Genomic DNA, 22,593 nt, shown 5'->3' on the forward strand with positions numbered 1-22,593 from the left:
GAGGACATGTGATTCTAGACTTAAATTCCAACTACTGCGGTATCATCAATGACATCTACTAGTTTCACCAGAGCTCGGTACCTAAAACCTATGAAAACAAATTTAATTTCATTAAAACAGTACTTATTGTGTTTTTGGAGACTGCTCATATGAAGTTTATGGTGTGAAACAAGTTTCAAAAACAGAAAAACCAAATAATATTTTGTATCTCAATAAAAGTACCTTTCTATCACCAAAGGGAGGTCTGAAAACCAATGATTCTAAAAAAGGACTGCTAGCTGGGTGAAAAGCCGGGATTCCTCTGAAAAAAACACACCTGAAATTTTCTATATCATGTCTGAAATGGGAAGGAATGAAACATCAAATCATCATTGCCTTCATGGTAAACAGGCTATGAGACAGGTAGTTATTCAACTAAAGTTAAGGAAGAAAGAAATTTGAGACACTTAACCACAGGTTCTGGAGTCCCATTTGGCTTATCAGTGGAGAGGCTGTAAGCCTCAAGCACATTATTGTGCTAAATCTGTTTCCTCCACTACTTGTTATAGAGTAGTTCTTATCTCTTTGTACTTTTCCCTTCCTCCAGATTCTCAAACTAGTTACAGCATACTTCCTGCCTCTAAATTAAGTGTTCTCATTATTAAAATTATGTAAATTTGTGATTACTGCTAGGGCAAGCAATGGCACCCCACTCCAGTACTCTTGCCTGGAAAATTCCATGGATGGAGGAGCCTGGTAGGCTGCAGTCCATGGGGTTGCTAAGAGTCAGACACGACTGAGTGACTTCACTTTCACTTTTCACTTTCATGCATTGAGAAGGACATGGCAACCCACTCCAGTGTTCTTGCCTGCAGAATCCCAGAGACCAGGGAGCCTACTGGGCTGCCGTCTATGGGGTCGCACAGAGTCGGACACTACTGAAGCGACTTGCAGCAGCAGCAGCAAGTACTATACTGTGTTTATTTCAATATTGTTTAATAACAGTTCAAATCACTTGATTTAAAATTTCTTAACAGTACATATTTAACAAAAAGAAGGAAAGCTACGACAAACCCAAAGAGCGTATTAAAAAGCTGAGACATCACTTTGCTAACAAGGTCCATATAGTCAAGGCTATGGTTTTTCCAGGAGTCAGGTATGGATGTGAGAGTTGGACCATAAACAAGGCTGAACAGAAAAGTTGATGCTTTAGAATTGTGGTGCTAGAGAAGACTAGAAAGTCGCTTTGACTGCAAGGAAATCGACCCTGAATCACTGGAAGGACTAATGCTTAAGCTCCAATACTTTGGCCACCTGATGCAAAGAGCCAACTCACTGGAAAAGACCCTCATGCTGGGAAACACTGAAGGCCAAAGAAAGGAGAGGCTGCGATGGCGGGAAGCATCAGCGACTAACGGGCATGTGTTCCAGCAGACAGTGAAGGGCAGAGGGATCCGGCGCACTGCAGCCCATGGGGTTGAAGTGTCGGACACAACTCAGCCACTGAACAAGTTAGAAAGGGAAGGGAAAAGGAGTCATTTGTGTGTCACTAAAACATTTAAATGCTGTTATGTCAATTTTTTCTCCCTGTTCTTCCTTCTATCACATATTATCACAAACTAAGACGTGAATCGCAACTAAGGCCTCATCCTTCACAAAGCCACTTTTAGTAATAGAGAATTCAGTAAGATGGTCAGATCATCTCAAAAGTAAGTTTTCCTATATTAACGGAAACCAAAACTGCAAGATACCTAGAAATAAACCAAACAAGAAATATCCTAAAGGTGCAAATGAAGAAAATAATAAAATATTACTGATAATTAACCAGAGAAGCATGTCATTACTAACTTGTTTATCACTATATTTCACCACTATATTTGGCACTTAAAAACTTAGACAATGTATTTCTCGAAGGGAATGATTCAATACCATAAAGATAAAAGTGTACCAAATAATCTAAAAACTTAATGGGATTCCTAATTAAAATCAGTCCCAAGAGATTTTTAATAGATCTTGATAAACTCACTTATTACATAAAAAAATAAAATTATGAATGGGTAAACTATCAAGAGCATGAACATGCCCACAAATATCTTAAGTTTTCCTCTGAGTGATACTCAAGCATTCTAAGCACCTGTTGGACAAACATTAATGAAAGTCGAAAAGCTTGGAGAATGTCTCACAAATGTCTAGCTCTTAAGTTTAGGAATCCCTAAATAAACAGTTCTCAAGGTAGTTTCCCCTCAAGACTTATTCAGGGCATCTAAACTAAATCAAGAGGTCACAACTACTTTCCACATAATACTGGGAGGCCTTTTTTCATTCTCATTTCCTCCCAACTGTGAGGTGTTTTCCAGAGGCCACACGGTGTGTGATTTGCTGCAGACTGAATGCACAAGCAGGTAAGAATCAAGTTATCTTCTACTAAACCAGACTGCAGAGGTTTATGAACCATTTAACACCATTACTTACATTAATTTTTGAAAGTGATTATTCAGCAATGTTATTTATGTTCATATGTGATGCTTATTGTTTTTATTTTTAAATCAATATATTTAAAGAATCTTTTAGTTTTAATTTGTAATGTGGTATCCATTAATACGACAGAATGATCTCTGTTTGTTTCCAAGGCAAACCATTCAATATCACAGTAATCCAAGTCTATGCCCCAACCAGTAACGCTGAAGAAGCCTAAGTTGAACGGTTCTATGAAGACCTACAAGACCTTTTAGAACTAACACCCAAAAAAGATGTCCTTTTCGTTATAGGGGACAGGAATGCAAAAGTAGGAAGTCAAGAAACACCTGGAGTAACAGGCAAATTTGGCCTTGGAATACAGAATGAAGCAGGGCAAAGACTAAAAGAATTTTGCCAAGAAAATGCACTGGTCATAACAAACACCCTCTTCCAACAACACAAGAGAAGACTCTATACATGGATATCACCAGACGGTCAACACCGAAATCATATTGATTATATTCTTTGCAGCCAAAGATGGAGAAGCTCTAATAGTCAACAAAAATAAGACCAGGAGCTGACTGTGGCTCAGATCATGAACTCCTTATTACCAAATTCAGACATAAATTGAAGAAAGTAGGGAAAACCACTAGACCATTCAGGTATGAACTAACTCAAATCCCTTATGATTATACAATGGAAGTGAGAAATAGATTTAAGGGCCTAGATCTGATAGATAGAGTGCCTGATGAACTATGGAATGAGGTTCGTGACAGTGTACAGGAGACAGGGATCAAGACCATTCCCATGGAAAAGAAATGCAAAAAAGCAAAATGGCTTTCTGGGGAGGCCTTACAAATAGCTGTGAAAAGAAGAGAAGCGAAAAGCAAAGGAGAAAAGGAAAGATACAAACATCTGAATGCAGAGTTCCAAAGAATAGCAAGAAGAGATAAGAAAGCCTTCTTCAGCGATCAATGCAAAGAAATAGAGGAAAACAACAGAACGGGAAAGACTAGGGATCTCTTCAAGAAAATCAGAGATGCCAAAGGAACATTTCATGCAAAGATGGGCTCGATAAAGGACAGAAATGGTATGGACCTAACAGAAGCAGAAGATATTAAGAAGGGATGGCAAGAATACACAGAAGAACTGTACAAAAAAGATCTTCACGACCCAGATAATCACGATGGTGTGATCACTGACCTAGAGCCAGACATCCTGGAATGTGAAGTCAAGTGGGCCTTAGAAAGCATCACTACAAATAAAGCTTTTGGAGGTGATGGAATTCCAGTTGAGCTATTCCAAATCCTGAAAGATGGTGCTGTGAAAGTGCTACACTCAATATGCCAGCAAATTTGGAAAACTCAGCAGTGGCCACAGGACTGGAAAAGGTCAGTTTTCATTCCAATCCCAAAGAAAGGCAATGCCAAAGAATGCTCAAACTACCGCACAATTGCACTCATCTCACATGCTAGTAAAGTAATGCTCAAAATTCTCCAAGCCAGGCTTCAGCAATATGTGAACCGTGAACTTCCTGATGTTCAATCTGGTTTTAGAAAAGGCAGAGGAAACAGAGATCAAATTGCCAACATCCGCTGGATCATGGAAAAAGCAAGAGAGTTCCAGAAAAACATCTATTTCTGCTTTACTGACTATGCCAAAACCTTTGACTGTATGAATCACAATAAACTGTGGAAAATTCTGAAAGAGATGGGAATACCAGACCACCTGACCTGCCTCTTGAGAAACCTGTATGCAAGTCAGGAAGCAACAGTTAGAACTGGACATGGAACAACAGACTGGTTCCAAATAGGAAAAGGAGTTCGTCAAGGCTGTATATTGTCACCCTGTTTATTTAACTTATATGCAGAGTACATCATGAGAAACGCTGGACTGGAGGAAACACAAGCTGGAATCAAGATTGCCGGGAGAAATATCAATAACCTCAGATATGCAGATGACACCACCCTTATGGCAGAAAGTGAAGAGGAACTAAAAAGCCTCTTGATGGAAGTGAAAGTGGAGAGTGAAAAAGTTGGCTTAAAGCTCAACATTCAGAAAACGAAGATCATAGCATATGGTCCCATCACTTCATGGGAAATAGATAGGGAAACAGTGGAAACAGTGTCAGACTTTATCTTTCTGGGCTCCAAAATCATTGCAGATGGTGACTGCAGCCATGAAATTAAAAGACGCTTACTCTCTGGAAGGAAAGTTATGACCAACCTAGATAGCATATTCAAAAGCAGAGACATTACTTTGCCAACAAAGATTCGTCTAGTCAAGGCTATGGTTTTTCCTGTGGTCATGTATGGATGTGAGAGTTGGACTGTGAAGAAGGCTGAGTGCCAAAGAATTGATGCTTTTGAACTGTGGTGTTGGAGAACACTCCTGAGAGTCCCTTGGACTGCAAGGAGATCCAACCAGTCCATTCTGAAGGAGATCAGCCCTGGGATTTCTTTGGAAGGAATGATGCTAAAGCTGAAACTCCAGTACTTTGGCCACCTCATGCAAAGAGTTGACTCATTGGAAAAGACTCTGATGCTGGGAGGGATTGGGGGCAAGAGGAAAAGGGGACGACAGAGGATGAGATGGCTGGATGGCATCACTGACTCGATGGACGTGAGTCTGGGTGAACTCCGGGAGTTGGTGATGGACAGGGAGGCCTGGCATGCTGCGATTCATGGGGTCGCAAAGAGTTGGACACGACTGAGCGACTGATCTGATCCATTAATATGGGCTTCCCAGGTGGCTCAGTGGTAAAGAATCTGCCTGCCAATGCAAGAGATGCAGGCTTGATCCCTGGGTAGTAAAGATCCTGGAGGAGGAAATGGCAACCTATTCCAGTATTCTTGTCCACTGGAAAATCCCATGGACAGAGGGGCCTGGCACGCTACAGCCCATAAGGTCACAAAGAGTTGGACATGACTGAGTGACTTAACACACACACAGACATTGACTGATATAACCCACATAAAGAAAAGCCTTTTGGGTTCCCTAGTAATTTAAGAGTATAAGGAGGTCCTAGGACCAGAAAGTTTGAGAACTGCTTTTCTAACTTAACCAGACACTCTGGTCCTCAGTTAAACAATGCCTTGCCCAATGTATAGACCAACTGCCAGACTGGAATAAACTTAGAAGGAAAGTAATGTCCAACTAGCTGGTAAGCAACATCAAAAATGCCTACATAAGCTCCTCAGGGATCACCAGTATAGAAGGCTGAAGAGGTTACTAGCAGCTCAGAAGTTTGTCATCTGCTTTTTTACCCATTTATGACAAATTAGGATATCTTCCCTTCCTTTCAGGTATCAATCACCTGAAGTATCAGAGCAGGAACAAGGTAAGCCAAGGGATCGTTCAGATTATACATCTTTTTTTCTTTTTTGATCTAACGTATGCAAATAGTTTATTCTTAATTCAAACATGACGCAAATGAGGACTACCTGACACATTTGCCACCTGGACTACTTCCTCTGGAAAGCTCTGGAGTACCTGCTATGCTCACACAGGTGCCTTAAGCGAATCACCATGTTCCTGTCTCAGGGGAGGGACCCGAGACCCTGTGATCATACCTGAGTAAGGTGAATGTGTGGAACCAAGACGAAAGTCTAGAACATAGACAGTTGTCGATGAGACAGCCAGAACTCCCCTAAAGGCAGGAATCTTTCCAGGAATGACAGAGGCATTATATGTCATTAAAAGCAAAGAGCTACTATACTAGTTCACCTGCTTATTTAACTTGCATGCAGAGTACATAATGCAAGACGCCAGGCTGGATGAATCACAAGCTGGAATCAAGACTGCCAGGAGAAATATCAACAACCTTGAGACTTGCAGATGATACCACTACAGAAAATGAAGAGGAACTAGAGAGCCTCTTGATAGGGTGAGGGGAGTGTGAAAAAGCTGGCTTAAAACTCAACATTCAAAACACGAAGATCATGGCATCCAGTCCCATCACTTCATGGCACATACATATGGGAAAAGTGAAAACAGTGACAAAGACTTTTATTTTCTTGGGTTCCAAAATCACTGTGGACGATGACTGCAGCCACAAAATTAAAAGACGCTTATTTTTGGAAGAAAAGCTTTGACAAACCTAGACAGCCTATTAAAAAGCAGAGACATTACTTTGACAACAAAGGTCCATCTAGTCAAAGCTATGGTTTTTCCAGTACTCGTGTATGGCTGTGAGAGTTGGACCATAAAGAAGGCTGAGTCAAAGAACTGATGTGTTCGAACGGTGGTGCTGGAAGAGTCCCTTGAACTGCAAGAAGATCAAACCAGTCAATCCTAAAGGAAATCAACCCCGAATATTCATTGGAAGGACTGATCCTGAAGCTGAAGCTCCAATACTTGGCCATCTGATGTGAAGAGCCAATTCACTGGAAAAGACCCTGATGCTGGGAAAGATTGAAAGCAGGAGAAGAAGGCAACAGAGGATGAGATGGCTGAATGGCATCACTGACTCAATGGAAGTGAATTTTCACAAACATCAGGCAATGGTGGAGGACAGGGAAGGCTGGCACGTTGCAGTTCATGGGGTCGAAAAAAGCTGGACACGACTTAGTGACTGAACAACAGTAACTAACTCACCACCAGCGAAAAGTCAGAACTGAAGATGCCCCAGAACCGCACTCAATCCTGAAGTGAAGTGAAAGTCACTCAGTCATGTCCAAGTCTTTGCAACCCCATGGACTAGACAGTCCATGGAATTCTCCAGGCCAGAATACTGGAGTGGGTAGCCTGTCCCTTCTCCAGGGGATCTTCCCAATCCAGGTATCGAACCCAGGTCTCCCACATTGCAGGCGGATTCTTTACCAGCTGAGCCACAAGGGAAGCCCACTCAATCCTGAAACAACTCCTAATTTCTGAATGACATCCCCATTTTTATGTCTGACTGTGAGATAAGTGAAATAATGATCTTTCTTCCCTCTACAGCCATTGTGATGGAATGGAAATGTATTAATCTTTCTAGATAAGTCAACAGAACACATTCCTTAAAACCTGAAAAATACAACTACCACACTTGGGGGATTTAAAAAAAAGGATTAAAATGATGAACTGGAGGTTAACTGTGAAAAATTAGATAATCAGGATCATTTTTTTCTCTGCATATACTAATAAAAGAACATCCATCGTGCTGTGTAAATGGAAACAGTAGGGCACTGCTAGAGCACGCAAGGTGCTGTGCACGGCCGGACCACACAAACCGACGACCAGAAAGGTTCCATGTGTTTTGTGTTAGTCGCTCAGTCATGTCCAATTCTTTGTGACCCCATGGACTATAGCCTGCCAGGCTCCTCTGTCCATGGGATTCTCCAGGCAAGAATTCTGGAGTGGGTTGCCATTCCCTTCTCCAGAGGATCTTCCCAGCCCAGAGATCGAAAGTGGGTCTCCTGCATTGCAGGCAGATTCTTTACCATCTGAGCCACAAGGGAAGCCCAGGAAGAAACGAAAATACTGGCCATGTATTTTGTCTGTATGATCTGTGAAAACTGACTCTTATCCCAGTCAACTGAAAAAGGAAACTTGCTTAACACGTATCAAAATCTCACTCAGAATTTCATAAGCTAAAACAAAATTCTAGAACTCTATGTTTAAACAAACATCAGTCACTGATATAACATAACATGCTGCTACTGCTAAGTCGCTTCAGTCGTGTCCGAATCTGTGTGACCCCACAGACCGCAGCCCACCAGGCTCCCCCGTCCCTGGGATTCTCCAGGCAAGAATACTGGAGTGGGTTGCCATTTCCTTCTCCAATGCATGAAAGGGAAAAGTGAAAGTGAAGTCGCTCCGTCGTGTCCAACTCCTAGCGACCCCATGGACTGCAGCCCACCAGGCTCCTCCGTCCATGGGATTTTCCAGGCAAGAGTACTGGAGTGGGGTGCCGTTGCCTTCTCCATAACATAACATACGTAATCCAAATAAGATCCCTCAGATTAGCTGTGTACGTGTATGTATGTGTATGTGAGCACTATGCGCTCTCAGTCGTGTCCAACTCTTTTGTGACCACATGGACTGTAGCCCACCAGGCTCCTCTGTCGACGGAATTTTCCAGGCTAGAATACTGGAGTGGGCTGCCATTTCCTTCTCCTGGGGATCTTCCCAACCCAGGGATTGAACCCACATCTCCTGTGTCTCCCGCACTGGCAGGTAGATTCTTTACCACCTGGAAGCCCTCAGATTAGATAGTAAAATCTAATTTTAAATGAACACTGAGTGGCTAAAAATTTAAAATAACAATATAAGGATTAAAATAGTCACGTATTTTATGTTCTTTCCAGTAACTGAAAAGTGGCCCAATGCCTTAACTTGATAGCTAATAAGCAGGTGCTCATTTCTTATCCAGTTCTTTCTGAGCAGAAACATGCCTGGCTTAAGACAACTGGGAAGGGAAGGGGAGGTGGGAGGAATCCACAAAGCATTAAAAAACAAAGAAACTTGATATTGGCTTATAAGAAAATGTGTTTTTCACTGACATTGCCACCATTTTTCCTTCAACATGAGCCAAAAAATAAAGGCTGCAGATTTATTCTGAGGGGAAAAAAATCCAATAGCCTTCTTTCTATCCTATCAAACCAATCATTTAACAGGTTCCAATGTTTGCAATTTAAACTTTATGTCATCCATAAACAATGTTATGAATCAGTAACACTTTTCTCTAAAAAAATGCACACACAAGAATAAATATTTCTCTTCTCAATAGCTTTTTTCTAATGCAAAAGAGCTTGAAAAGTAAAAAAATTAAGATAATACATACATATTTTTTAATCTAAATAATAGAGTTCTGTAGTCCTGATTCAAACAAACCAATTGTGTAAAAAAAAAAAAAAAAAAAAAAAGATTTCTTATAATGATCAGTGAAATTAGAAAACCGACAACTGTATTTAAGAAATCATTGCTAGTATTCCTTGGGTTTAATGACATTGTGTTTGTGCTTTATGTTGTGTTTCTGTGGTTTTTTTCCCCTCAGGTATTCACCTTTCAGATACACTTAAAGGATTTACACATGAAACGATTTTCAGAGTTGCTTTAAAATATCCAGCAGGTAGATGAAACAGGACCAGTCACGTGACAACAATGGCTGAAGCTGGGTAACTGGTACAGGAAGCTTTATTACACTCATCTCTCCATTTCTTGTGTAAGGCTGACGAAAAAGAAGTATCTCAGGCACCAAAACATCCTGTCAAAAGCATAGAAAATTTTGCCCCACTAAATCACCCCAGAATTCTGCTTATTTTTTCCTATTTATCTGGCTACTCTTCAAACCAACTAACTTCCTCCAATAGACCTCCAACTGAAATACAAGACACTTGGTGTCTTTTTTAACTCCATTCAACAGCTAGGTGAGGGCCAGATCAGGGAACGACCCAGGATTCCAAATCACAACTAGTAATTTTATTCAAACTTCAAGAGCAAATATCCGTTTTGAGTCAAAATGAACTAACACAGGGTGCTGTTTTTGTCTTCCGAATTTCTCTTACTACGCCCAGTATTTGAACTAAGTTTGGTGAGTAGTTTACAAAGGTGAAAAATAACATATGTTGTTCACTCCCAGGAAGTAAGCCCTTTCCATGAAGAGGGGTAAAGAACTCCACCGAATATGACACCCAGGGATGTTACAATAATCTCGGGGTACTCAACTCTACATACACCCTTAAGCTCCCTCGCCCCCAAAGCCTTTTTAAGTGGTTAGAAAAGAGCGACCCTGGTTGGTTTGTTTCATCTCCTCCTTTCTTAGGGGAGGTGCTAGCGAGTAAAGAAATGACCAAAAGGCCGGAAGGAGGAACGCGAAAAGCATGGAGTCTGGACAATCAGCCCGTAAGTAATTGAAAGCTGAACCAAATTAACTGAAGTTAAGACAGAGCAACCTGCTACGCTCCTCGCGTTGTCTCTAACGTGCCTGAGAGGCTCCGAGGGTGAGAACACCTGGCTGGAGGCTCGTCGCATTCCAAACCCTTCTCTCTCCAAGAATTCATAGGCACCCAGACATAAAAAAGAATTCTTCCAGACCTCCGCCAAGAGCAGCGCCGCAACAACTCCCACCCGCCCGTGCCACGGTGGCCAAGCGGCCCCCGGCTCCGTGAGGCCGCCCGAGCCCTGCCCCAAGGGACCGCGAACCCCAAAACGACTCCCGGCTCCTAAGCCAGAGACCTTCTCCCGAGCCGGGCGAGGGGACGGAGTCTAGGCTGGGAACCCGCTCGCCGCCGAGGCCCTCCTCGCCTGCCCGGAACTGGGGTCTCGGGCCCGCGCTGCCCACTCTAGGTCCCGGCCTGTGCCTCGCGGGGCCGCTCTCGAGCCTCGACCCGGGTCCGCCCCGCGCCCGCGGGACCCGCGCGACCCCCTGAGCCGCGCCGGCCGCCGCCGTGAGGACCCCGCCACTAATACCTGTCTTCGTTCTTGTTTTTCTGCTTCTTCCCCATCGTGTGTCAGCGGCGCTCGCAGCCCCAGCCCCTCTACTCGGTCTCTCACAGACCCGCTGTCCCTCGGCTGACTTCGGTCTCCGCTCGGCTCCGTGCCCCTCGCGCTGCCGCCTCTCGCACCCGGCTCTCCACAGACCCGCGCACTGGGACAGGGCACATATGGTGTGAGCTCCGAGTGCGCAAGCGCATCGCCCCGCCGCCTCGGCGTGGGGACGCAGGGCGCGGCTCATCGAGAGCTGCGCCGCGGGTAGAGCGTCTCTAGTTACCCCGCCCGTCAGGCGGAAACCGGAGCGCCCCCTTCCGGCACGCGTCCGCGGCGCTCCGAGGTCCGCGGGGTTTCAAGATTCTAGAACCCGGAGGTGGACAATGAGGTTGGAAATTTCCCCCGTCGGGTCTCTCCCTGCTGGGGGACGCAGAGTTGGGGAATTGGATCTCAGTTCAAAAGTAGACTTTGGGCTTCCCTTCCACCTTTAACCTCTGTCCCTTTGTACTCAGCTGCGTGAAGTTCAATAAAGAAGGATAGTGAACCACTGGTGAGCCGTCTGGGTGTTCCAAAGGGAGACAGAAATCCACAATATTGAGCCTCGTAGTCATGTCCATGAATTACCAAAACAAATAAACAGAAACCATTAAAAAAGACACACCCATTATTTCTCCTAAACAGATCATGATCTTTACATTCAAACCGAGAACAAGCTCTAAAAATTTATGTCATACTAGGGTTGTAAAAGTGTTTTATATCCGGATCTGGACAACGACTCTATGTGTTAACTATGTAAAAACTTACACTTAAGTTATACTTTGCTTTTTAAAGGGGGGAATTGTTCAATAAACCGAATGGAAACAAAATTGGAGTGCCACTCCAGAGCAGAATCATTGCTATTTCCTTTCTGATGTAACATGTGTCAGAGCCTAAGAACGTCAACTCCAGGCTGGGGACTAAGAAACTACAATCTCCAGCGTACTTCGCTCCCCCGCCCTCTGGGCTGTTTACTCGGACGGAGGGAAAGGTTCACACGCCAGAGTTCAGAGAGCTGGAGCAGAGGAAAGGTGGAGAAGGGCGCACGCGCAGAAGCGCTCGCCGCGCACACTTCCCTCCCCCCTCCCCCGCACTACCTCCACTTCCTGGGACGTTGCAGTTGCTATCGCGTGAGATCCGCGGCCAATGAGGAGGCGGAAGTGACGGTCGCTTCGCAGCTACCCGCAGCTGCTTGGAGCCTGAAGCCAGAGAGGATTGCTCTTCTGGAGAAGCTGGTTCTTCGTATCTCAGGTATCGCGGAGAGCTCAGGTGAGGCAGAGAGTGGCGTGAAAAAACCGGCCATGCATCCTGGTGCTAACGGACGCCCGCCTGCTCCGCATCCTGCCTAGGCGGGGGAGGGGCGCGGCTCGGGCTCCGGAGTCCCCGCCACGGAGGAGGCTTTGGCGCATGCGCCGGGGAGGCTTTGAAGCTGGGGCCACCTCGCTTCTGCCCTCGTCTGTCCCTGGGGGCGCGGGGAGTAGCGAGGGTACTTTTGGGAAGCGGCTGGCGTGCGGTTAACGGCGAGGCCCCCTGGTTGTTTTGGCGGGTGCACACAGGGGAGTCGCGGAAATGGTTAGGTAACTTGAGGACACATCCCTGCCCACCATTCAGTTGAACTGAAAAAAGAATCAGAAGCTTGTGATTTGGAGAATGAAGTTATCTCTGCACCATCTCCTTTCCCCCTTTCTGAAGGCGATGCCCAGCACAACCTGCCGCCCAGAACAGCTCTTGTTAATCGCTTCTCCTCCCAGTTATCCCAGAATTAAATTCTGAGCTCAGCCTGTAAAACTCCAGGGACAAGCAACCGCTACGCCCCTTGTAAAGAATAAGGTCTGACCAGCAAGTCCGTGTTTAACAGATACTACTTCTCTGTCTCATCTGCCCCGATCCAGTTTTTCTTGAGAAGTAGGGAGTGTGAAATTCATTTTCTGTATTTGAAATACAGCGCCTTTAAAATTTTATCGCATGTGAGGAACTTACATTTTGGTTTTTAAAACCCAGAAATACTTTAAACATAACCATAATTTGAACAATAGCTAGACACATGCTCCTTCAACCGTTGACAAATATTTTTTGCGCACCTGCAGTGTTCCCAACACTGCTAGCTCCAGGAATACAAAGAGAAAATCCAGTATGCTTTTCGACTGCTTTTCATGTGGGGGAAAAAAATGGAATCAGAGGCGAATTTTGCAGGAAGACTATTTCAATTCAGTTCAACAGTTAATAGAGGGTCTGGTGGGCCAGTCTGTGTGTCAGAAGCTGGGCAAATGAGCTCAAAAATTTCAGATTTTTAAAAAGTGCTTCAGTAGTAGTTGAAAACATAGTTGAGATCAACAGTCTCCTGCTTTGACAAATTATAAATTTCTGCGGTAATAACCCAGGAGTACACATAAAATTCATCTAATTGTTGCTGGTAGAAAATAATTTATTTTAAAATACTCAGTTGAAATAGATAACCAACAAAGACATACTGTATAGCACAGAGAACTCTATTCAGTAATCTATAATCACTTAAATGGGTAAAGAATTTGGAAAAGGTAATTGAGTATGTATAAATTAATCACTTTGCTGTATATCTAAAACTTAACACATTGTAAATCAACTGTATGCCAATATAAAATAAAAATGTTAAATAAATAGACTGTCATTGAGATCTGAATTAGAGTCTATTTTTAAACTCCTATCTTACATAGATCAATATGCTTTTTATATTTGGAGTGTTATGTTGTTTGACATCAAAGTTAGGAGCACTGGGTGTCACCAAATCAATATTAGTATCAATCTTTGTGGGCTCATAGACTTTATTAGTTACTAAGAGAACAGAATTGGAAACTAGAGCTTAGGGAACACCAGGCAGAGTTCTTTACACAAGTTGTAATGAGCTCTCTTCAGAGTTAAGATCATTTAGGCAGAGATGAAAAATAATGTCTTTTGCTCAAATGTGCTCTATCTTGAAGCAAAATTTGGTGTGTACACATATGTGTAAAACCTTGCTACAGTTAAACTTCATCATGTCTGCAGTCATTTCTGCTTTGCTTCCCTTTTCCTTTGGTAAAGAATACTGTCAGTATACAACGCTAGGGTTAGTTTCAACTGCTTGGTTCTTTCTGGTCTGGCGACAGTCTTAAGGGTTTCTCTTTGCTTTAGAATAGTAAGCAGAGTCAAAAGCACTCTAACCTTTGGTCTGAATTATTTTTGACTAGTGTGACTTCCCCGGTGGTAAAGAACCCACCTGCCAGTGCAGGAGACATAAGAGACAAGGGTTTGATCCCTGGGTGGGGAAGATCCCCTGGAGGAGGACATGGCAACCCACTGCAGTGTTTTCCTGCCTGGAGGATCCCATGGACAGAGGAGCCTGGCGGGCTACAGTCCATAGGGTCGCAACAAGTCAGACACAACAGAAGCAACTTAACACACACGAGTGACTATAACCTGTTGAAAATTAAATTTTAAAACATTTAAGTAAACATTCTTAACATGACATGGTTGGTTGCCAGCAGAACACTTTGTGAACTCCAAATGATATATTTGCTAGCCTTTGGGGAACTAAAAGTTTGCTGTCTCATTTTTTTCTGCAACTTTGTAAGCCACCTCTCCAGCGTCAAGGCTGAACCGTACCGTTCAGAAGAATGGAAGCGAACGCGTCTGTTGACGTGTTTTCAAAAGTCCTGGAGAATCAGTTGCTTCAAACTACCAAACTAGTGGAAGAACATTTGGATGCGGAGATTCAGAAACTGGATCAGATGGATGAGGATGAATTAGAACGCCTCCGGGAGAAGAGACTCGAGGCTCTGAAGAAAGCTCAGCAGCAGAAACAAGTAACCTCTCTGCCCTGCTTTCTGAAATTGCTCCCACAGTATGCTTCTACCCACTTCTATATACATGTGCCTGAAGTTCTCAGTCTTTAGGGTGGTTTGACCTCAAAAGTACCTAATGCCATTAAAAATTCTCCCTGGGGGAAAAGATAGTTTTTAAAGACACAGTCCGAGTTAGCCTGATCAGTGTTAATTCACAGTCAAGTACAAGAAACACCTGGTCCAGGATCATTTTCTGAGCTCAAATTTGTGTAGTTGAGAGTATGAATGAGGAAGAACACTGGGAGAAGTAGGGGTCCGCAGGTTCCCTTTCAGGCAGAGTTATAAGAAAGCCTGTCATGATTTGTCTGTGCTCAAAGCAAGTGTGTCATTAAGGAGTTTAAACTCTTTATGGAAGCTTTACCAAAGAAATAAGGTAAAAATACCAGGGCCCCCAGTAGCTCAGCATAAGCCAACATGAAACAGATAGCAAAACTAGTGATGCAGTCTGGGCTCCTGCCCCCTTCTAGTGCGCTCAGAGGATGAGAACGTCTAGAAGTCCTCATATGAGACAGTCAAAAGCAGGCAGAAATGTTCACTGTGGAACAGGGAAATCGTGATATTTGAAGGGCTGACCTGAAAGATTAGAACTTCTCTCATCTGAGGTCCAGGCTGACCAAAGTTCAGGATATATTGCAGTCGGTGAGAGAAGACTTTTCTGAGAACTAGAGAATACGTGTATTAATGCTTTCAGGCACATGTGATGTGCCAGCTGCTCTGTTATTTTCACGTTGTCTTGTCACAGTAGCTCAGTGAGATAGTTGTTTTATAATCCCCACATTACAAATGAGGAATGTGAGACTCAGAAAGGTTATGAGAATCACAGCCTAATGAGTGGTGGAGCAGTGATCCAAGTCCTTCTGTCTGCAAGTCCAGTCCTCCTTTTTATTAAAGCCTAGTCTTGAGAAGGGCTTCCCTAATGGCTCACATGGTAGAGAATCTGCCTACAATGTAGGAGACCCAGGCTTGATCCCTGGGGTTGGGAAGATACCCTGGAGGAGGGTATGGCAATCCACTCAAGTATTCTTGCCTGTAAAATTCCATGGACAGTTGAGCCTGGCAGACTACATACAGTCCATGGGGCACAAAGAGTTGGACACAACAGCAACTAATACAGCCAGTAAGACAAAGAAATAGAGGGGAAAAAAAAGATTAAATGACAGTAGAAATCTGGAGAAAGGAAAAAAGTTTCCACTTGAGGCAGTCAGCTTCCTGCCACGGGAAAGGTACAAGAAACTGAAATACCTGTCCAACATGGATGATAAAGGTCGAGATAGTGATTTGGAGAATTGGATTAGCTGGACTTGTGGGTCCCTTTTTCTGGATACCACGTGAGAAAACACCTTTTTCTTCACTGGATACTATCCGTGGGTGGCCAGGCTAGAAGAGTGCTGTCTCTGAGGTGGTCATCCAAAGTACACAGGGCTCCTCAGCTTCAGAGCCATAGTACCCGCCCCTCCCCAAGCATCAGTTTGCTTTATCTCACAGCTGTTCTTTTTTAAAGCTTCATAGTAACTTGGATCAGATTCTTTTGATTTTAGTAGTTTAAGTGCAAAGAAATTAAATAGATGTTTACATTCTCAATCTTTATAGTCTAAATTTTTATTTTGAAAGTTCTAAGAAAACATGTGTTTCAAGTTACCAAGACAGATAATTAATTAAATTAAATTAAATTATTAAATTATTAAATTAATAATTAAATAGTCTGCGCACAGACTATTTCTGCATTGACACTAGAAAGATAGGAAAGTACATCACCGAAAGGAATTCAGTTCTAAGATAAAGTCAACTTAATTACAAAATAATATAGTGATTTGGATATAAGATATAAAGTGACATTGAAAGAGATTTCAAATGTGTGATATTTCTCCTTTCTTCAAATTAGGAATGGCTTTCAAAAGGACATGGGGAATACAGAGAAATCCCTAGTGAGAGAGACTTTTTTCAAGAAGTCAAGGAGAGTAAAAAAGTGGTTTGCCATTTCTACAGAGACTCCACATTCAGGTAACTTTGTTTCCCCTCAGTGACTGTTTTTAAATATGAAGAGACTGTTGAATAGATACCCTGACTTAATAGAGAAATTAAGAAAAATGTGAAAGGAACTAATTCCTAAGTTGTCCCTTTGTACTGGAAGTCTGTATATTAAAATTAAGCAGTCATCAAAGATTAACTTAAAAACCAGTGACATAAAAAAGTATAAATTATTGGATTTCAGGATTTTCATAGAAGTGGCTATTTTCTGAATGATATTTTCGCTAGCTAACTTTAAAAACATCTGAGCAATGAGCACTTAAATTTTTTTTTTTTTAATATCAATTCCAAGAATTCTGCTTTTGTCCCTACTATTACAATACAGCCACAGTGTTGGAAATGGGGCCAACACCTGAACACCAAGTTTGAATTCAGTCACTTCTCAACTGGCAATTCACAGGGAGACGGTGGCTTGACAAGGCCTTTCTCCAGAAGCAGAGTTGGGACTTCAGGTTTGGCTGGAAGGTGGAGAAAGTGATTTCTCTTAGACAAGCCCAGGTCTGCCAACCTCTCTTTGGAGGCTGATCCCTCAAAGTAAAAATAGCCCCAGAAGAGGTTATATCTTAAACCAGATGGCTGAAGCCTGTTTTTTTCCCCTAGCTCCAAAGTTTGAATAGTTGCCAACATCAGATGATGTGATAACAGACCTAGAATTGTATGAAAGCAATTTGCTGATGCTGAGTAGCTCCTGCGGAAACTCACACTTCAATCCAGAATCTCCATTGTTCACTGTGGCCCCAGCCCTGCCCTCTTCTCTCATCTCCATAGTCTGCCTGGCCCTTGTCTTTGCCTCCTTACCCAAAAACATGGTTATTAGTGGCCGGGATTTATTAACTAACAGAATACAAATGAAAGAAAATAAAGTCAAGGTTGAATGAATTGATATAGACAGGTAGATATCACAGTTTTAGCATGTGGTAATGCTAGACACTTCAGGCGGTGAAAGATCCTGGAACATTCACAATCTCCCTTTGAGGTAAGTACTTTATAATCCCCATGTATTTTTGTGTGTGGACACCAAGACTTGGAGAAATTAAGTGACCTGCCTGATGGCACTCAGTTGCTAAATGATGAAAGCAGATTTGAGCCCAGCTTAATGCTATTTTAACTACATCATGACTGCTCACTCCCTCATGATTTAAATCATAAGGGTTTAAATTGGATTTAAAATTCAATTAAAAAATGGGTTAATTGGCCAATGGGACATACTTATTTAAAATAGATTCTATATTATTCCAGTAAAACCGTGGAGTTGATTTATGTAGAAATCCTCAAGAATGTATTTCTCCAAATGATCTGTCACTTCTTTGGAGCTTCATTCAGAAACCACTTATTCTGACAATTTTCATTATTAATAACATTCCATTGCTTCACTGCATGAGTGATATATAAAAAGAATCACTCAGATGATGAGGCATCAAGGTTATAAGAAACTCAGTGGACCTGAACTTAACTCAGGAAAAACTACCAAGAAGTACCCCAAAAACCTGCTGGTAAAATCAGCTGTGGTTTTGGTGTCTTAATCATTGAAAGCAGAGTAGTTATCAAACTTCACTTCACTTGGGCATGTTTCTCAGCCCAAGTCCCAGAGAATTTTGATTCCTCTGTATGTTTTAAAAGTTGATTGTACTAATCACCTCTGGGTAAGAATAACTGCTCACAGAGGTTTTCATAGTTATCTCTCAGATACACTAAAGGGTTGGCCAGTTTAAAGTAGAATTTAAAGAAAATACCACTTTTCCTTTTCAGGTGGCTCAATAAAAATACTGCTGGTATTTTGCACTTCTTTAGAACCATAATGACCATGTATTTGTAGCCCTTAACCTTGATAGACTTCCACTAACAGAATTTGTACAGTTGGAAAGGTTCCTTCTCGGTGACATACTCAGTCTTTCTCAGTGACTTCCAAAGAGAACACCACCTGTACATTTCTAATTCTGGGAGGTGTCTTCTGAGCTCTGTCAAGTTCAGATTTGCCTCTTTCTATGAAATGCCAGGAAACATGCATAAGGAAAATGACTATTTTTTATTCTTGGCCATGAACATGACAGCTTTGTGAGCCACTTAAGCCATATGTTGAATACTTTGTTCTCATTAAGGCAGATCCAACCTTCTAGACTACAGTATCATAAGAGGTAGAAAAAGAGGTACCTAACCTATGAAATGGAAATAAGGTTATCTGATAGATACATAGGTTGACTGGCAGATTATGAGATTCAGGAAAAGTAAAAACTTAGATGTGCCTTAATATTTACTTTGATAAAGAAATTGTCATTTTTAGCTTTTGGTTTTCTATGTGTTGTTATTTACAGGTGTAAAATACTAGACAGACATTTGGTGATATTGTCCAAGAAACATCTTGAGACCAAATTTTTGAAACTGAATGTGGAAAAAGCACCTTTCCTTTGTGAGAGACTGCGTATCAAAGTCATTCCCACACTAGCACTGGTGAAAGATGGAAAAACACAGGATTTTGTTGTTGGATTTTCTGACCTAGGAAATACAGACGACTTCACCACAGAAACCCTAGAGTGGAGGCTGGGCTGTTCTGATATTCTTAATTACAGGTAACATTCAGCAAACCGTCAGTTTATTTTAACTCCCATATTCAGTGGAAGTTTTTAGATAATTTTTATGTTAATATTTATTTTATGGAAATAAATATTTCCATAAGCTTTATCTTGCAGCTGGAGATGAAGAAAAACTGCCACAAAGGAAAAGCGTATCTCTTAAAAGTGTACCTTAGTGTGATCTTACAGCAAAGTCAGAGCTCCAGATAAAGTTGGTCTTGGGTTTTAGAGTCCACCTAACTCTAAAAGTTTTCAAACAGATCCTATGAAATCTAATTCGGTATTCATCTGGAAACCCAGGATGACACTCGAGAAGAATTGACTCCTTCCGGCTTGAACCCAGATTACTCAAATTGATAATGACTTATTTTCAAACATTATATTTTCAATGTAGTTATTCCTGTATCACTTGTCAACTCTGATAAACTATATAACATCTCATTTCTATGTTTAGCTTAAATTACATAACTATAAAGAGCAGTCTCAGTAGAAAATGATCTAAAATCCAACTTCTGTTTTCCACTCATCTCTTTGTTCACTTCTCCAGACAGTTTAATTTCACAGATTAGAGCACATCTTATGTATCTGTTTTTTATTTGCAAAAATAATTGGTTAAAATTTCCAGTTATTCCAGTCAGAGTACCTTTCAATAAGTAAAAAATTCCCTCATCTTTTTATTTTCCTTCCTCCTTTTTCTCTGAATCTCTCCTACATGTGTATAAGTCATTCCTATATTGTAGAAATTGATTTTGAAGTTCCAGGTTTTGTTTTCTTAAGTAAAAGGTTAATATTAAATCGTGATTTCCAATTTTAAATAAGTTGGAAACTAGTGCAGAGAATTCTCATATATCATTCACCCGTATCCCTCAATTTTCAATATTTTATATTTGCTTTATCATTCTGTTTTTGGGTATATATAAACTTTTTTCAGAACCATCTGACTGGATATTGTAGACGTCCCTTTACTCCTAAATATTTCTGTTTGCATTTTCTAAGAACAGGGACATTCTTATACATCCACAGTAAAATTAGTAAAACACAAAATACATAGTTTGCAGACCTTATTCAAGTCCATCACTGTCCCAGTAATATCCTCCATACTGAAGAAATGAGTCACAAGTACTTACTGTGAATTTTTAGTTTCCTTTAACTTGTAGCAACTTGTTGCCCTTGTTTTCCAATAGGTTAACAGTTTTGATGAGTACAACTGGTTATTTCATAGAGCATCTCCCAGTTTGGGTTCATCTAATGTTTCACAATTAGATTCAGGTTTTGCATATTTTCCACAGGTGTAATATGGAAGTGATGTGTTCTTCGTTCTCAGTGTACCATATCCGGAGACATAGGGTGGTTTGTTTCATTGCTGGCAGTATTATCTGAGCACTGGCTAACCAGTTGTCTACCAACCTAACTGGTAATTTAAGGAAGACCTTTTCCAGACCCCACATTAGTTTACTTTTTCATTTCTTTGTATTAGAATGGGCTATGGATTATTTTATTCAATGGGATATATTATTGAGTATTACTGTTATTATTTACTTTGAAGCTCAGGTTACCTCACGTCTGCCCAGTGAGAGCCTTGCATTCTGGCTTCTGTGTGTTCTTAACACATCCCCATAATCCTTTGAGCACTTTCTTTTTGGTGCAGGTAAGATCTTTTAGGGGGACCTGTGTTGTACTCTCCATAGGAATTGACTTTATCTCCAAGAAGCCATAATTCCCTTCAGCGGCAAATGATATTTCAAAACCAAGATCTTATTTTTCAGGTATCATGAAAAGCATTCTATACTAATTCAGGGTTAATGATAATGAGTTCCATGAGTTTGTTGTCTATAGTGATCTAAACATTAAAAGATGTTAAATAGGATCAAACTGGTCGTAACAGGCTATCGAAAATAGAGCACGATTTTCCCGTGTCATTCTCAGAGGGATAGGAATCTAATACAGATTCAGCATACCCAAAACATGACAATAACTGATTTCCTTCTATGGTTTTCAGTCAGAGATTTTGTTGGTACATTCCATGAAATGCTAATCAGTAATTAACGATAAGAAAATAAAATGCTAGTCAAAAGCATTTAGTAGTACAAAGTAAGGTTTAAAACTGTTAATTATCAACTATTAACAATCAGTGTTAGTTTTCAGTACCTCTTCCTCAACATCAGCATTATAAAGAAAATTTTACTCTAGTCCATGTGTTAGAGTGAGGATAGATTTTTATGTAGTTTAGAATACTAGCTGTACTAAATCATAGAGAATTAAGCGCTTTTCTTATTTGTTTCTTTTTAGTGGAAATTTAATGGAGCCACCATTTCAGAGCCAAAAGAAATTTGGAACAAACTTCACAAAGCTGGAAAAGAAAACTATTCGGGGAAAGAAATATGATTCAGACTCTGATGATGATTAGAAATTAGTTATAATTCTTTGTAAATCGTCTTTTTATTTCTCCTTCACAATTAGATGTGTTTTCTAAACTCTTGATTTCAGTATGTTCATCTCCTGATGGTCACATTCTAGAGTTTTATGCAGTGGCATCATGGTGAAAAACGTCTTTAATATTTATATGTGGAGCTTGTGTTTAAGTAGAGGAAAACTTGTGAGTTCTAAAATTATCTGAGGAGAGTCTGGATTCTCTATTTTTGAGATTGGTTTTATCACAATGATTCTTACGTTTTTATACCATTCACAATTGTGTTTTTAATCTACTGGATTGAAAATAGAAATTCAGCACACTATTCCAGGACTAATTCTTATGCAGCATTATTTACTTTATAAAGAGGTCAAGTAACATTTACTGGTGTAACAGATAGCACTTGTAAATGAATTAGAAACACTCTTCACTTCTGGAATATATTTAAGTAATTATTAAAGAACTTTATTTATTCTGTAAGATGCATGGTGTTGTTGAATCAACTGATGGCATCAGAAAGCTTTTTCAGATTGTGACCATACTGCCTTATTTAAAAGGTCCTGATGGCTTATATTTTAAGACGTGCATTAAACAATCAAGAAGCACTTTGGGTATGGCAGCATGATCTACAGACCCATCAGTGAGACAATCATAACTGGTAAATATTTTTCTAAAAATGAAAAGTCTCTGGAAATTGTCATAAGAGCATACAGCAAACAAAAACACTTATTCAAGAAAATACTCAGTCTTGGGAAGAATAGTGAGTCTCTTTGGTACTTGAACCATGATCCTGCTAAAACTCACACAAGAAACAGACAACCTGAATAGGCCTCTTTTATATAAT

The 22,593-nt window shown here is 41.1% G+C and overlaps 2 protein-coding genes across 6 annotated transcripts in view; one reads left to right on the forward strand and one right to left on the reverse strand.

Annotated features, from left to right (window-relative positions):
• The window catches only part of EIF5B (eukaryotic translation initiation factor 5B), a 76,731-nt gene extending 64,442 nt beyond the window's left edge, over window positions 1–12,289 (reverse strand). For 3 of the 4 annotated variants that reach the window (XM_086327969.1, XM_086327968.1, XM_086327970.1), the window contains exon 1: window positions 10,831–11,031. In XM_086327969.1, coding sequence (XP_086184095.1) covers window positions 10,831–10,865 — 35 coding nt within the window. In that variant the 5' untranslated portion in view covers window positions 10,866–11,031. Of the gene's footprint in view, window positions 1–10,830; window positions 11,032–11,981 lie in introns of those variants that run through there. The other variant, XM_086327971.1, reaches the window with a different exon arrangement.
• Window positions 12,007–22,229, forward strand: TXNDC9 (thioredoxin domain containing 9). 2 transcript variants are annotated; one of them, XM_086327972.1, is made up of 5 exons: window positions 12,007–12,153; window positions 14,472–14,702; window positions 16,624–16,742; window positions 19,082–19,336; window positions 21,629–22,229. In XM_086327972.1, exons 2-5 carry the CDS (start codon window positions 14,514–14,516, stop codon window positions 21,744–21,746), a joined length of 681 nt encoding a protein of 226 aa, XP_086184098.1. In that variant the 5' UTR covers window positions 12,007–12,153; window positions 14,472–14,513; the 3' UTR covers window positions 21,747–22,229. The 2 variants fall into 2 exon arrangements, with proteins under 2 accessions (XP_086184098.1, XP_086184099.1); XM_086327973.1 differs by having other exon boundaries at window positions 12,007–12,135.
• The last annotated feature ends 364 nt before the right edge of the window (window positions 22,230–22,593 follow it).

The sequence above is a fragment of the Bos grunniens genome, chromosome 11 (genome assembly GCF_055505025.1).
Source record: "Bos grunniens cultivar Pamir isolate PY7600 chromosome 11, Bosgru_T2T1.0, whole genome shotgun sequence".
NCBI classification, from domain to species: Eukaryota; Metazoa; Chordata; class Mammalia; order Artiodactyla; family Bovidae; genus Bos; species Bos grunniens.

Bases quoted from the DNA above. Each gene is read 5' to 3' on its own strand.
- TXNDC9 (XM_086327972.1), top strand. From the start codon at position 14,514: ATGGAAGCGAACGCGTCTGTTGACGTGTTTTCAAAAGTCCTGGAGAAT. The intron at 16,743-19,081 runs GTAACTTTGTTT...TGTTATTTACAG, and splicing joins TACAGAGACTCCACATTCAG to GTGTAAAATACTAGACAGAC. The intron at 19,337-21,628 runs GTAACATTCAGC...GTTTCTTTTTAG, and splicing joins TCTGATATTCTTAATTACAG to TGGAAATTTAATGGAGCCAC.